Here is a 15604-nt window from a genome sequence, read left to right as displayed (position 1 = left end):
GGGCATTTTCTCCTCTGCAGGTTCATCAAGAAGCTGGAACATACCTGGAAGGCTCTCGTCCACGATGGGGTGAGCATCCTCCACTTGTTCATTTTGCCCATCCATCCACAGACATCCTGACCATCACCCTGGGCCAGACCTGGGTGCTGGAGAGTTGAGGGACACGTCCACTTTTTTGGAGCCACGGTCACAGGTCAGGGGGTCAGGGCCAAGACAAGGCAGTGAGGCAGCCATGGGACGCCCTAGGCAGGGGCCCGAGCCATCTGTGAGGGTACAGGCTTAGCATACAGGCTTCCCAAGGGAGGGTACTAGGGGGCCCCAAGTGAGTTAGAAGTGAGGACAGGCTGGGAAAGTCAGGGCCAGTCAGGCAGAGAACATTCTGGAAGTGTGTGATATGGAGGGGGTCTTGGGCCCCAGCTGCACCCCAGGGGCAGCACTGCATAGCTGGAGGTGTGACCCTGCAGGTTGGGCTTGCTTACACAGATGGGCTCAGTTGTTCAAAAAAAACTGGAAATTCGTGTCTTCCTGTGAGCACAGCCCACCCATAAACACTTGCAGTGAATTACTTCAAAGTGTAAAATACTGTGAGAACCAGCTGCTGGGGTTAAACTGTCCACCTAGTCCGGCTGTGGACCCTCAGGCAGAGGCCTCTCCCCCTGAAGCCCCCACAGGCCAGTTCTTACTTGAGTGCTAAGGGTTGTCTGTGTGTGTGCAGTCTGCAAAACCCAAGGTCCCAACAACCTCCCCCACTACGCCTCGGAGTGTTTCGAGGGTCCGGGGGAGTTTTCAGAATGTTCCCCCCTGGGTGGGGCCGACGGTAAACCCTTCTGTGCGGTGAACCCACAGCAGAGGGGAGAGCAGGTGGAGGGGTCGCGACCCTGTCAGAAGATCGAGGTCAGCTCCAGAGGGGCCCAAACATCAAAGTAACCATCCAGGGGCTTCCCAGCAGTCCAGTGGTTAAGACTCCGAGCTCCCATCATGGGGAGCGCAAGCTTGGTCCGTGGTTGGGGAACCAAGATCCTGCTTGCCATGCATGCACCATGGCCTAAGAAAAGTAACCATCCAGGTGTGTGAAACCTGAGACTGGCAGGGTGGCGCAACAGTCCTGGGGGCCAGCCTCTTCTGTGTGTCCCTGCACACCCCAGGCGTTGCCCTTGGCCCCTGGCCCAGATGGCAGCCCCCATTTCAGCTCCAGCCAGAGAAAGGGGCGTCTTCCTCTTGGGGCAGAGAGACTCTTCCTGCTGTCTTTGCTCACCATCAACCAGCACAAGTCCCGAGGCCATGTGACCACCTCAGGGCAGGCCGGGATGGGAGGCCCTGTGTCCAGTTGCGTTCTGTTATGTTACAGCCGGGGAAGGCCTCCAGGCAGTGTCTGAGGATGTCTCTGGTGGTCTCACTGGATCTAGTGGGTGGGGGCCAGGGCTGCTGGCCCCACCCTAGGGCATAGGATGGACCCCCAGAGAACGACCGGCCTGCGATCAGCAGTGCTGGGGAGACAGTGCCGTAGCAAGTGAGCAGACTGGATCCAGGGACAGCCAGGGTATGCGCCCAGGGGCCCTGCAGTATGGCGCCCCAACTGTGTGCCTGGCTCCCTGCCTCATGGGCCTCCCAGCCCTGCGTCCTGGCCTGCCCAGCAGCCTCGGGTCCACCCCGGGGCACCGACGAGCAGTACATGGCCAGGGCCGCCCCACCATGAGCGCAGGAGCCAGGTCTGCCTGCCGCCAGGACAGAGCCTTCCTTTGTAGCAGGGTCAGCTGCACTCTCCTTCCACCCCCCAGCTCTAGAGGTTCTTTCCAGTTTCTTGATTTTGATGTTTGTTCAGTTGCCTCTTTGAATTGCCATTTTATTCACGAGGGTCAACGAAAAAACTATGAACACCGTTACCACAAAACCGTCTCCCTGCCGCCCTGTCTCTGCCAGCCCCTCCTGGGGTCCCATCCCCACCAAGGTGACACACCTGCCCTGACACGGGGCTCCCACAGCCCCCCAGCCCTCATCTCCTGCCTGCCCTCAGGCCCCTCTCCCCTCCCCAGGACACAGTCTCCGTCCACCGGCCCAGCTTCTATGCCGAGCGCTTCTTCAAGTTCATGAGCAACACAGTTTTCCGGAAGAACTCCTGTGAGTGCCTGGGCCCTCTGGGTGGGGGTGCAGAGGGAGAAGGGTGGGAGGCCAAGAGCAGGGTAAAGCCAGGGTCCTGGTCGTCCGCTCACCAGCCTTAGGACGCAGTCAGGGACTTGGTCCAGGGAACGGGGCAGCTGGGGTGGCCCCTCAGGGACATGGCATAGGGCTGGGGGCCCAGGGAGTTCCCCAGCCTCTGGGATTGGATGGCTGTGTAAGGCAAACTGAGCAACTACCGTATGTGGGGCAGCGGTCCCCAGAGGTACGGGAGAGGCTGGGGCCAGGCCTTGGTGGAGCCAGGGTGGCGTGGAAGGTGCATCAGGATCTTCCTGCCTCCTCTGACCCAGGGTTGCAGATGGGGACTCGGGACCCCAAAGCCACGCAGCCTGGATGGGAGCCAGGCCCTTGGCTTCCATGTCTCAGAGTCGGGTGGGCTGAGACTCAGGGGCTGAGGCCCCAAAGTGCTAAGTAAACATTGGCAGCTGCTGATCCTACTGCTGTTTCCAGGGGGCTAGAGTGGGAGTTCTGGGTCCCTGGGATCCCATCTCTGCCAGTGGACAGGACAGGGCACCTGGGCTCCTGCACCCCCACCCTGCCCCTGCAGGCAAGCCAGCTGGAACGTAGGGCAGGCTTCCCCTACGGAGAGCAGGAGCGAAAGGTGTTGGTGGACAGGCTGGAGGTGGGGCAGTGGGGCAGCCAGGCTTTGGTACAGAGGAGGCTCTGGGGCCTGTCTGGGTGCTGCTGCAGGGCTTGGGCTCCCCAGCACCAGCCACCCTCCCTCCGCAGCCCTGAAGTCCTCACCGTCCAAGAAGGGCCGTGGTGCCTTGCTGGCCGTCAAGCCCCTGGGGCCCACGGCCGCCTTCTCGGCCAGCCAGATCCCCAGCGAGCGGGAGGATGCACAGTACGACCTGCGGGGGGCCCGCAGCTACCCCACACTGGAGGATGAGGGTGAGCAGGTGGCTGGGAGATGGGGGGCTGAGAAGGGAGGGCCCCCGTGCTGGGCCCAGCCTGGATGGGAGGGGCTTGGCCACAGTCACCCCCTCAGCCCGAGACCTGCAGTGAGAAGCGGGGAACAACTGGGACTGGGTCCCTGGGAGAGCCACAGTGAGAGCTGAGCACAGAATGCACCCCCAACCCTCAGGTGTCAGGCTCCCGGTACATCAGAGATGCATGGAGACCTGGGGGATGACGTGCTTAATGGGGTCAGCCTGGTGTTCAGGAAGATCCCTCCCATCTCCTGGGTCAGAGATTCCAGGCAGGGAGGGGTGGGCTTGGTGGGGGGAGCATCAAGGAAGGGAGACACTGCCTGTGCAAAGGCCCAGGGGGCAGGATGGGGCCTAGCCTGTGGGTGTCTGGGGAATAGCGAGAAGAGTGTGTGGCTGGAGCAGAGGCAGGCAGAGAGGCCAGTGGATCAGGACCCTGAGGGGAGTTCTTAATTGAGAGCAGGGGACAGGTACTGGAAGGCCTTAAGCCAGGGAGAAATTGGAGCATATTTCTTCTCCTGAAGCTGGCGGGGACGACAGTGTGAGGTGGTGGGTGAGAGAGAGGACATGGGTAGTTGGGGGTGAGCCAAGTTGCAGGTAGAGCTCAGAGGCCTCCCAGGAGCAGCCCTGGGTGCCTGACTTGCGCACGTGCCCATCTGCTCCTCCCCACAGGTCGGCCGGACCTCTTGCCCTGCACGCCGCCGTCTTTTGAGGAGGCCACCACCGCCTCCATCGCCACAACCCTGTCCTCCACGTCCCTCTCCATCCCAGAGCGGTCCCCCTCGGAGTCGTCGGAGCAGCCGCGGTACAGGTGAGTGGACCCAACCATGTCCCTGGGCCGCCGGATGGGTGGGGTCATGGGGTGGGCAGGACGTTGATTGGGAGGGGCCTCACCCCACTTTTTCCACGTGTTTGCCATCTCTCTGCAGGCGGCGCACACAGTCCTCAGGACAGGATGGCCGGTGAGATGAGACCCCAACCCTCTCCCTTCTCTCCTGGCCCTTCTCCCCTCTCCCTACCACCCCCTGCCCCATCCCTCCTCCGCCTTCCCCACCAGAGCCCTTCCTCTCTGACCACACCATTCTGAGCACAGGTTCAAGTCAGGTTCTAGAAGCACAGAGAATCTCGGGTTACTCGGCATCTGTCTTCCACCTCGGTACCCAGAGGACTCATCTCCCGCACTTGCCTGTTGGTTCTTCTTTCTCTCTTTCTTGATAATATTTTTATTGTAAGAAATACAAAAGGAAAAACAGAAATGCTTGCCCCATGCCCAGTCCCCTCTCTGGGAGTAACCGTGGATGGATTTTTTGGTCTCTTGCCAGAGACATTTATGAATATACAGAGAGACACACATTCGGGCCTGTCTCTCCCTCTCCTTTCAACCAGCATTCGCTCTGGGCGCCGCCCTGCCCTTCGCTCTGCCGCCTGCTGGCGGTAGGTCACCTGTGTGAGCAGGTGGAGTAGGTGCCAGTCCCCTTCCTCTAATAGGCTGACTTGCCCTCCTGGGCGTGTGGGTTGTTCCCAGTTGTCTGATCTTGTAACAGGACTGGAGTGAAGAGGGGTTGTTTTCTGTAATTAGTTTTGGGGGGGGAGTAATTTCTGCCAGTTGGAAAAAAAATCATGTGCGTCACCCTCCGTCCAGCTACCTGCTCTGACGTCAGCCACCCGTTTGCTCTCCAGTATTGCCATCCAGGGAGGTGTGCCATCTGCACACCCGGTTGCTGGCATGTTCTGATCCACCTACATCAGGGATCTAGGCCTGGAACCCCAGAACCACCCCAGCCCCCTAGTGCAGGCCCCAGGCAGGCGCCTAGCTGCCCCTAGATGGTGGGCATGATCCAGACCCCCATGCACTCATTATGTCCCAACTGGTACCAGAGTCACAGGCTATCCCCAGGGGGATGGTCAGTCACTGGCCCCTTGCAGCCCTAGGTAGGCAGAATGGCCAGGGACCAGATGTAAGCTGGGCCAGCTCAGGGCCCTGGTCAGATGGCGCCCAAAGATAGCGCCTCCTAGAGCTCCAAGCTTCTTACCAGGACTGGAAACTGACACCAGCCTGAAGCAGGCGCTTCCAGGGTGGAAGGGGGTGAGGAGGGAAACTGAGGCGCGGCTTCCCTTTGCCTCCAGGCCCCAGGAGGAGACGCACACGGAGGAGGACCTGCAGCAGATCACAGTGCAGGTGGAGCCCACGTGCAGCGTGGAGATTGTGGTCCCCAAAGAGGAGGATGCAGGGTGAGTGGTCCCCACAATCGATCAACTAGTTCTTGGTCTCGAGTTCTGCTCTGGTCCCATTGGCCAAGCATAGTCATGTAGCCAGCTGGCCGCAGGGTGGACTGGGAAAAGTAGTACACAAGCTGAGGGTGGGAATTGGGCTTCCATCTTGGGAAGGGAGCACGGAAAGCCAGGAATAGTGTGGGTCTTTCACTCCGGGAAGGGTTTCCTCCTCAGGACTCAGAGCCGCCCTGACATCTGAGGTCATTTTTCCTGCCGCACTTCCTCTCTGCATCCTCTTGGCTTTGTCGGGTCTTGTGCAACAGTAACCCACGAGGCTTTCAGAAACCGAGTTTGGTCCCCTGTTGTGTTCTGCTTTTCTCATTCGCTGCAGCTCACCAGTAGTGTCTTCTTTCTAGCTGCTTCTGGCTTGTTTTCACTCAGTAGTGTCTTCTTTCTAGCTGCTTCTGGCTTGTTTTCACTTGTCTCTTTCTTCCATTATGGGCTGAGTGCTGAAGTTCCTTCTTTTCTGTAACAGTGAGGCGCTTAAGGCTATGTGTTTTCCCTGAGTGCTGCTATTGCCATGTGCCACGGGTTTGACATGAAGCAGTTCTTTTATATTGGCTCAGGTACAGATGGGTAGTAATTTTCTTCTTTTTTTTTTAAATTTCCTCTTTGAATTAAGATAGTGGCTTTCAATAACCTGAGGGTGATCTTGCCCTCAGGGGACAGTGAGCGATGTCTGGGGACATCTCTGGTGGTCATGACTTGGGGATTTGCTGGCATCATGGTGGGGGCCAGGGAAGCTACTCTACACCCCCCTGTGCCCAGGAATGCCCCCCACAGAGAATGACCTGCCCACTGTCAGCAGTGCTTGAGGGCACGACCCTGGACTGAGGCATCTCAAGGGTGTCTCTCAAGTGTTTTAAGATTTTTTGTTTATGTTTTCGGTACTTATTTCTAACTTTATTAGGTTTTGAGCTCCGCATCCGGGAAATGAAATTTCTCACTAATCTCGTGGCCGCCAGCCATGGCCTCCGGCACATTCCCCACCTTCACTCTGAGCCTCAGTTTCCTCATCTATAACATGGGACGGGGCTTCTCTGGTGGCTTAGTGGTAAAGAATCCATCTGCCAATATAGGAGACGTGAGATTGATACCTGGGTCTGGAAGATGCCCTGGAGAAGGAAATGGCACCCCACTCCGGTATTCTTGCCTGGGAAATCCCATGGACAGAGGAGCCTGTGGGCTGCAGTCCATGGGGTCCCAAGAGAGTCAGACACAACTGAGCAAATCAACAACAACAACAACACGGAACAGCAGGCCCTCAAACAGGCCTGGCACCTAGGAAGTGCTCCAGAAAGAGTAGCCAAAGCCTCCGGCCCCTCGGCCGTGGGTATGTGTCCGCACTTTACAGGTGAGGAAACTGAGGCCCTGAGAAAGAATGGAGTCCCAATGGTTGTCCAGCGAGTGAGTGGCGAGGCGGGGATTTGCCCACAGGCGTGCCCCTGAGTGAGTGGAGAGGCCAGGCCATCTGCTCGGAGCCAGGCTCTTGGTTCCCTTGGCAGCAGCAGTGCTTGGGGGTGTTCTGTTTTGTGAGGGAACCAGAATGTGTCAGGCAGAACCCATCCCTGCCGTTGAACTTCCTGCGTCTGTCGTCTCCTTGATGAGGGATGGAGCGGGTGGGGAGGGTCCGGGCTGTGGCGAGGGGGAGATGCATGCTTTCCAGAGCGCCCCCAGTATTCCCATGTCCTACCCATGTCCCCAGGGAGGGGGCGTCCCCAGCCTGTGCCTCTGCCGCTGTCGAAGCGGAAACCACCAGCCAGGCCTCTGAGCCCGCCAGCCAGGCCTCAGATGAGGAAGACGCGCCCGCCACGGACATCTACTTTGTAAGTCCCCAGGGCTCCCGCCCATCGCCGGACCCTTGACCACCTGCACTCACCTGCTCTTACGTGTGTGTAGACGCGCCCGTACAAACTCATGTGTGCTCATGTCCACCCCCATTTACACACGGGCACACCACTCCCTCACACACTCCCACTGACTCGTCGCACACTCAAAGCACTCGTGCACACCTGCAGGTGCACTCACTCAGGCACAGGCATAAGTGTGTGCTCACCTTTTCACACTCAGGTCCATGTGCCTGGCTTGCTCACCCCCCATCCTCCCTAGCCTCGTGACCACGTCTGGCCCTGAGCCCAGCGGGGCCTGAGGAGGTGTCTGGAGTCCCGGAGTGCTCAGCCCCCTGGCCCGAGGGGAGGCCCAGGCTGACAATGGGGCTGGCATGACACACACCTTCTTTCTCACTGGGTGGTGGGTACGGCGGGCAGGCTCCATGCTTAGGGAGGCCAGGGCACCGAGGCGAGGGGCGGGTGGGCTTCACGCTGCCAGCCTCGTGGGACGAGGACGCACAGCTGCTCCTGGACAAGGTGGGGTCTGTCAGAGCAGGAGGGGTCCCTCCCTTGGGTGCCTGGGACCTCCCTCCAGAACTGGCCATCTCCTTCCCCTCACACCTCCCACAGGCAGGCAGGAACCTGGGTGAAGTGGGGCCTGGGAGCCCACAAAGCCCAGTCCAGTGGCCGTCCCACCCCTGGAAGCGGGTCCTGAGCTGTCTCCACAGGATGCCCCACTCTGGGGTCTGATGGTCCTAATCACCGTGGATAGAGCCAAACACCCGCCCCGCCTGCTGCCCTCCTGTCAGACTTTCATTCTCGCCTCTGACCCCCAGCCCTGCCCTTGCCCAGCGCTGGGCCTCGGGGCTGTTTGGGTGAGCCTGGCCCTCCTGCTGACATCGCTGCTTCTTAACAGCCCCCTGCTCTCGGTCCCCAAGCCAACGCTGCCTGGCCTGCAGGGCACAAGCGAGCGCACCCTGTGTCCCGCCAGACCCCACCCCACCAGGGCTGATCTTGTCCCATTCTCTGGATCTGTGTGTGAGGCGGCCCCAGGGGCCATGTCCTGTCAGGAGTCGGGGGCATGAAACCCGGATCTGCAGCAAGGCCCGGCACGCAGCAGAGAAGAAAGCCAGTGGGACACCCACCCCCTCTCCCCGCTTGGCCATCAGCTCACCCGCCCTGCCCGATGCCCTCCCTGCCCGCCAGACTCCCGTGGCCTCGGCCTGTCACCTCATCCTGTCCTCTGTTTGCTTCCTCCCCCGCCCGCCCGGCCCGCCCAGTTCACCGATGGGAGGTACTGGATTTACTCTCCCCGGCATCGCCGACTGCGGGCCGTGACGCTGAGCTCCTCAGGGACTGTAAGTGACCACGGCAGGCCTCCAGGGAGCCAGGCCCCACCCCGCGCCCTGGGCAGCAGGGAGCCACAAGTCCTGGTCCCTCTTCCTCCAAGAAGGGACGTGGGGAAAACATCGCTGCAGCTGAGGTCAGCCGCGCTGGCCCGCATGGGGCGCTGGGCTGTGGGCGTCCTGTGGGGACGTTTACTCCCTGCTGAGTTGGGCGTCATGGCACCTGCGGGCACACCGCTGAGGCTCCCAGGGACAGCCTGGCCGTGGCAGGGTCGGCATCTGACCCCCAGCCTCCCGCCGCCCCTGCCCCTCGTCCCAGCACGCCTGGGTCAGGGATGTGTCACATGGACAGCTCCCTCTTGTTCCGATCTTGCTGCCGACAGCACTCCCGGAGCGTCTGTCCCCTGAAGGGGGTGACCTCCTCCCAGGCCAGCGGAAGGACCACAAAGCCAAGCTCTTAATTACAGGAGAGAGGAGTTGGTGTCTCTGTACCCATTTCACAGATGGAGAGTCAGACCTTGGCTCCCCAGGTAGCCCATGAGCATGTAGTGTAGACAAAACCTAGGTCCCAAACTTGAGGCGTATGTCTAATAAACACCTATCCACCTGGCGTGCCTGGGGTGCTATGGGGATATCGTGCGGCAGTGACATTGCTAGTGCTCATTATTGTCATCGTGAGCAGCAAACGGGGGCCCAGAGAGTCCAGCTGACCTCCCAGAGGCACACAGCACTCAACGGGCAGAACAGGGCAAATATCTAAAGCAAGACTTTGTGTTCTCAAGGTGAAGCTCCTCAGAGGCCACACTCCGGGCCTGTCAGTGGTCCCTCTGAGTGTCGCTGGGTGTCACGCGCTGCCGAGCAAGCCTGAAAAGGAGAGATCCCCTCCACACTCGGTCCAACCGGGGACACTGCACCCCAGAGATGGTCCCAGAGCTGGGGACACATGGTGCCCAAGGGCCATGGGGAGGGGAGCCAGTGGCAAAGTTCATCTGGAAGGGGTCAGGCGGGCCCTGAGATGTACCTGGGGTGTGGGAAGGTGGAAGAGGAAGGGCTGTCTTCGCTGGGGACATCACAGAATCAGATACTGGGGGTCAGTGGGTGGAGAGGGAGGCAAGGGTATGGCCGGAGGAAGGCTGGACCCCAAGGCCTGCTGTGTGGGGCAGGCATGCCCTGGACTCAACTTCTATGGGTCACCCAGGGCCAGCTCATCACAGGGTTCCTGGGGACTCCTGTGTCACCCACATTCTGAGCCCAGCAGGGCCACCACCCCAGTGTCAGCACCTGCTGTGGCCACAGACAGGTCTGGACCTGCGCCTTGGGCTCCTAAGTGGTCAGACATGGGTTTTATGGCTTTGTGACCCCCTGAAGGCACGAGCAGGGCCTGCACTGGGGTCTACCCCTGCTGCCCTGGCTTTGGGTGCCTTTGTGGGAAACCACCCACATGGGGACACAGGGGGATGTGGCTAAGACAGGTGTGTTCTCCGCCGGTGGACATAACAGACTGTGGGGTGTTGAAGGCCGGCGTGCACTGGGGGAAAGAGGAAAGACAAGAAGGTGGCTGGGGGAGCCCCAAGGGAGCTGCCAGGCCCAAGAGGGATCTGGTGGTGAGAGCAGACCTAGGAAGGGCAAGGGGGGCTGGGGAAGTATACGTCCTCCCCGTAGTTGAGCCCAGCCTGGGACCCCTGCCCAGACACGGCTAGAGAAAGATCAGCCTGCCCCTGACAGGCCCAGGGGCCCCTTGGCGGCCAGTCCCCACTCTGCCTGTGCCCCTCCCCAGAAAGGCATCCCTGTGCTCCAGGCATGGGGCAGAGAGGCCTCTGCTCCTTGCTGTCTGGGGGGCACCTGCCTCAGTCCCAGAGCAGGTCTGTGAGTACCAGGGCAGGAAGTGGGCACCACCCTGTGCCCCTACTACCCATGAGCCCCCACCGTGGGTCCCCAGGGCACTGCCCCAGCTGGCAGTCCCCAGTGGTAGGCAGGCCTGAAGCTGGGGTGCTACCAGGCTAGGGCAGAGGTTAGGGGGACGGGGGTGGGCGGACAACAGAGCAAACCAAGCCCCGCCCGCCTCCCCCTCCCGCTGTGCCGGCTCTGCCTTCACCCGCGCGCCGCTTCCCGCTGCCCACCCCGCCCATTGCCACGCTCTGGCCACTCAGCCCCGGAGGCCCAGCCCCCGCCCCACCAGGCCCAAGGGCCATCCAGGTTGGGGCAGGTCCTGTCAGGGAGAGGGCACGGGGGCTGAGCCGCCCACTCGTCCTGCATTGGGGGTCCCCCTCTTTTATTTCTGTTTCTTCCTTCCTTCCTCCCTGTCGCCTCTCGCACCTCCTCGCACCCTGCTCTTCTTCTGCGCCCCTCCTGCACGTGCCGCCCACCCGCCCTGCAGCCCACCGATGAGAGGAGCTGGGTGTACTCCCCGCTTCACTATAGCACGCAGGCCCAGCCTGCCTCCGACGGCGAGAGCGACACAGTAAGTGAGCCCATGGCTGGCCAGCCGGGCCCACTCGGGGCTCAGACCACGGCCTCGGCCCAGGAGGGCCTGAGGGCCTGACCCCCAGACACCCCTGGGACCGATGGGGAAACTGAGGTCTCCAGCGGGAGGGGCAGCCGGGCTCTGCTGTGCCATGGCCTGTGTCCAGCCCTCAAGGCTCCCGGGGTCCCTGGCTTGTGTCATTAGCCACAGGAGGCCGGGCGGGTAGGGATTGGCCCTGGCCCGCCACGAGCTCACCCGCCCCCTTGCCTCTGCAGTAATTCCTATGCAGACACTGACCCGGAGCCGAGTGCCCGCTGCTGCCCCGGCCGCTTCCTGGAGGCACTGCCCGCCTCGCTCAGCCCAGAGCTCGGGAGACGCCCTCCTGGCAGCCAGCCCTCACCCTCGTCCTCCCCTGACGACACCGACACTCCTGGCTGCTGAGCGACCCCCATCTGGACGGCCTGCCCTGCCCTGGCTCCCCGACAGCTACCTATGCCTGATACTGTGAACCCTCCTACATTTCCAATCATGTATTTATTTTGGGTCCTTATTCTTTGCACAGACATGGTCGCACACACGTGTGTGTTTTTTTAGAAAAAGGAAAAGGCAAAAAAAAAACCCACAATGGAAAAGAAGAAACTCTGTTTCACTGCACTTTTGGTTCATTGCTGTGCTTGCATGTTTTGCTGAGGGAACCTGCTCCCCAGCGGAATCCACTCTAGCCTGGGCCGGGGTGGACAGGCTCCTAGGACAGAAGGGCCACCATGTTCCCCAGGGTGCCTCAGGAGGCTGCCCACTGCGCCTGCCAAGCCCTGTTGGCTCAGGTTTTTGGGCCGAGAGAGCTGGACACCATCATTGAGGGCAGCACAGCGGTGGCTGGGGGTGGCTTTTCACCAGTGGCCCCGCCATCTCTCAGCATCTGTCTCCCACCACCTGCCTCCCCTGTGACCATGAGCAGGAATCCCCAGGCGTGATGAGAACCTCCATGTGGACACATAGCTGCCCTGACTCAGTGGAGATCAGGGCTGTGGGCTTCTCTCTTTGGAAGACGGGCAGAGCCAGGAGGAGGCAGCCAGGCACTGAGGCCCTGGGACTGTGTCCTAAAGGGGAGCCCCCATGGGAAGGCTGCCAGAGCCAGAAGACCAGACCCCCTCCTGTAAAAGGACTGAGGTAGGCATTCTCTCTCTTTTAAATGATGGAGACACCTGTGCCGATTGAAGGATAGAAGAAATTCTTGGTGAAAAAACAATATTTTTTTGGATGGTCCCACTTCTTGGCCCAGAGCCCCACAGGGCAACTGCCAGGGGCCCCGCTGTGTCCATAGGCGGCTGCTGGAGCTGACAGCTTTGCAGGGTCTCTCCTGCCTGCCTCCGGAGAGGGACGCATCAGGGATTGTTCACCTGGCCCACCCGGCCCTGCGTGGGAGGAGCTGGGAGCCAGCGTGGAGTGGAAGTTGCACTTTGCAGAAGAACTCCCACCTTTGCCTCCCTGGTGGAGCCTGAGATGGCTGGAGCACCCACCAAGCCAGGATCTGATTTTCAAGTTCATTGCAAACTGTGTATACTGCTGTCCTTTCCTACGAGGGCCCCTCGTCGCCTCCCCTGGCACAGCCTGCTTTGTGCACCTGGACGGAGCCTCTTCGCTGGCTGTACCCCTCCTTGGGCTGTGCCCTGGGGGCTGTCCCCTCACAGGGCCACCAAGAATGCCACAGCACGAGGCTTGGGGAAGAGGACCCATCAGAAAAATCCTGCAGGTGTTCTGCTCCCCTCCTACCCACGAAGGTGTGTCCAGACCCTGGAGCATCCTCACCTGGACTTCCACCAAGGCACCGTCCACAGTGCCCCGTGCGCACAAGTTCCCGTCGGTGCCTGCCCTGTCCCGCCTAGAGGAGGTGGGCTGAATGGGCAGAGGTCTGAAGATGACTTAACAGCCACTCTTATGTTGCCCCAATGCTGACATCAGAGCCCCTGCCCAGGCCCCCAAGGCCAGCTGCAGAGATGCGGTGCATCCCATGGAGACAACCAGAGCAGCAGGCCCCACATCCAGGGCACCCTCGGCCATCTGGAGCCGGGGAGCGGGGTCCCGGGGCTTTCCTGAGTGAATCACAGACAGATGCTCACTTGGAGAAATTTGCAAACCTCCTGGACATCATGATGTTTTCATTCCCGTGCTAAGTCATGAACACCCCTTCAGAGCCCCCTTTGTGTTGGTTGCATTGTTTGTCCCTTTTTCAGAGAACTGTCACATGGATGCAAGGTGGTCCTCCGATTAGGCTGCCAGGAAGTGTGTGCTTATGGTCAGGGTGAGAGGGTGGGAAGGCAGACCTTATTTATAACATGCAGCGAACTCACGGCCTTCCCCAGACCCCTAACAGGAAGGGCCCTGGACCCACCCAGCTGTCATCCCACCCCCAGGATAGAAATCTGCCAACTCCTTGGTGGTGATGCCCCAGTTCCATGCCAGCTTGTCCTTGACAGCTGCTGTCACTGAGAACGTGGGCACTGTCTGCTGTGCCGTACTGTACACGGGAAAGGTGTGTCCTGAGACTGACGAGGTGGGACCTCCCCCGTGTCCCCTCCCAGCCTCCATCCTCTGCCTCCTCTCGCCCCCTTCCCCCATCACCTGGCTCAGTGCAATACTCCCATCCCCATGGGGTCCCCTGCCATGGTACTGTCGCCGCAGCCCCTCGGTCCCCGCTCCAGAACAAGCGCCCTTGGTCACCTTCTCTGGTAATTCAGTTGCATCGCCTGTCCCCACCCCAACCCCATTTTTATGACCTAACTGATTTCCAAACAACAAAACTGCAAACCTTGTGTGTCTTAATCTCACTGGGGGTCCTGTGTGCTCAGCCCCCGTGGTCTGGTGTGTGACAATCCAGGGCTCAGCCTGCTCGGGCACAGGACGCCAGCCCGCTCAAACCCAGAGCCGTGGGCGCCTCTGTGACCGCAGCCACTGCTGGCCCCATAACACTCGTATGCAGCCCCAGATCCTCCCCACCCCAGCCCCACCACCCCACCCCCACTTTTTACGTTGAAGAGATCTCTAATAAATCGGGTAATAAGCATCAGCCGCCTCTCCCTGTCTCTCTGGTGGTCTGGGTGGGAGTTTAAAGACTGACTTTGAAGGAGAACACAAAGAAACCTTAGTAAGAATCACAATAAATAAGATCAACAACGGACCCAAATGCTTTAGTAGCATTGGCTTCCACTTCAGCTCAGAAAAAATTTTTAAAAGCTGACCACAGGGGACTTCCCTGACAAGCCAGTGGTTAAGACTCCGCACTTCACCGCAGGGGACGCAGATTTGATTCCTGGTCAGAAAACTAAGATCCTACATGCCGCCTGGCCGAAAAGATTTTTTAAAATAAATAAAAGCTGACCTCAGGAACAAACACTCCCCAGAGACTGTTCTGCCAGTCCGTCAAACTGAGTAATGCATGGACCCCTTTTAAGGGGAAAATATTTCTCCCTGACTCCCAATTTGAGAAACACTGCGTTGAAAACAAGATCCTGTCTGTAAGCAAGCCCTTGACAACCCAGTTTTTATCCCAGACACAGATGGCACAGCTCGTTGGTACACGAGACTAGGCGATCACGACTCTGTTCCCCTTTTGGTCAGAGAGGAGATATGCTCAAGGATGCATCCGGGTGGAGAAAGTTACGTTTTGGGCCAGCCTGTCACCAGGACAACCCACATCCCAAGACAGGCAGTTATCAAGGGTTGCCTCCATGCCACCACCCTACAACCTGCACTGCAGCACCAAGCAGAATATGCAAAGCTAGCATCTAGAACGGTGTCTGGAAGTTGTGTTCTACACATTTAGAGTTGGCTTAAAGAATTAAGCACCACCCCCTGGGGTGGGGTTTGGGGAACTCAGAGCAGGACTTGGGGCTCCTCCAGATCTTCGGGCTTCCACGCACCCCGTTGTGGTCTTGCCCCTGCCTAAAGGCCCTGCAGCGACTCCGCCTAAAGACTCCTTATATACCTCCCCGCTCAAAGCTCTCCCACGGTTCGACAGCACCCAGGACAAAGCCGGATGGGCCACCAAGTTCAAATCACAGCTCCACACTGGGCGGGGTTTTGGAGTGACTTTCAGCCTCAATTTCCCCATCTATAAAATGAGTTAATGAGGAACTTAAGACGTTAGGCAAGTGTTTTTTTAAAGCTTAATCCAGGAAACACAGGTATTGGCAGTGGTGTAGCATGATGAAGACTCTCACAGAGGGTCAGTCCATCATCTAAGACTTTTCGGTCTCCATCCCAGCACCCACCCCTGGTCTCCTGGAGCAGCCTGGATTTAAACCTCCTGTCTGCAGGCTTCCCCGCCTCAAGACCAGCGAGAGTTCGCCCCCAAGACACGTCTCCTAGGCCACGCCCCAGAGACCCCGCCTTCTCTTGACCACGCCTCCTAGGCCCCTCACATGCCGGCTCCACTCCCTCTCTGGGCATGCTTCTTGGTCCCGCCTCCCCAGGCCCCGCCCCTTACAGGTCCTCTTTCGCATTTGCTCCGCCCACTGCCCCTCTGACTCGCTACGGCGCTAGGACCCAGCTAGGCCTGCCCCTAGTATTGCCTGAAGAGGGAATCCCAAA

The 15604-nt window shown here is 59.7% G+C and overlaps 1 protein-coding gene across 13 annotated transcripts in view; it reads left to right on the top strand.

Annotated features, from left to right (window-relative positions):
- The window catches only part of PIP5K1C (phosphatidylinositol-4-phosphate 5-kinase type 1 gamma), a 47693-nt gene extending 33615 nt beyond the window's left edge, over positions 1-14078 (top strand). The window contains exons 10-19 of one of the 13 annotated variants that reach the window (XR_016038071.1): positions 21-69; positions 2034-2118; positions 2905-3066; positions 3774-3912; positions 4031-4063; positions 5229-5333; positions 7081-7201; positions 8485-8562; positions 9333-11011; positions 11290-11353. Coding sequence is in view for 11 of the 13 variants with exons in the window: in XM_055429747.2 (XP_055285722.2) it covers positions 21-69; positions 2034-2118; positions 2905-3066; positions 3774-3912; positions 4031-4063; positions 5229-5333; positions 6455-6729; positions 7081-7201; positions 10928-11011; positions 11290-11455 (1219 nt within the window). In the remaining 2 variants the exon portion in view is untranslated. The other 12 variants (XR_008686431.2, XM_055429747.2, XM_055429755.2 and 9 more) reach the window with 12 other exon arrangements.
- The last annotated feature ends 1526 nt before the right edge of the window (positions 14079-15604 follow it).

The sequence above is a fragment of the Moschus berezovskii genome, chromosome 8 (genome assembly GCF_049115385.1).
Source record: "Moschus berezovskii isolate FMDL1 chromosome 8, NW_MosBer_1.0, whole genome shotgun sequence".
Classification (NCBI taxonomy): Eukaryota; Metazoa; Chordata; class Mammalia; order Artiodactyla; family Moschidae; genus Moschus; species Moschus berezovskii.
Note: the sequence above shows the minus strand (reverse complement) of the source record. Positions and strands in the feature narration are given on the sequence as shown.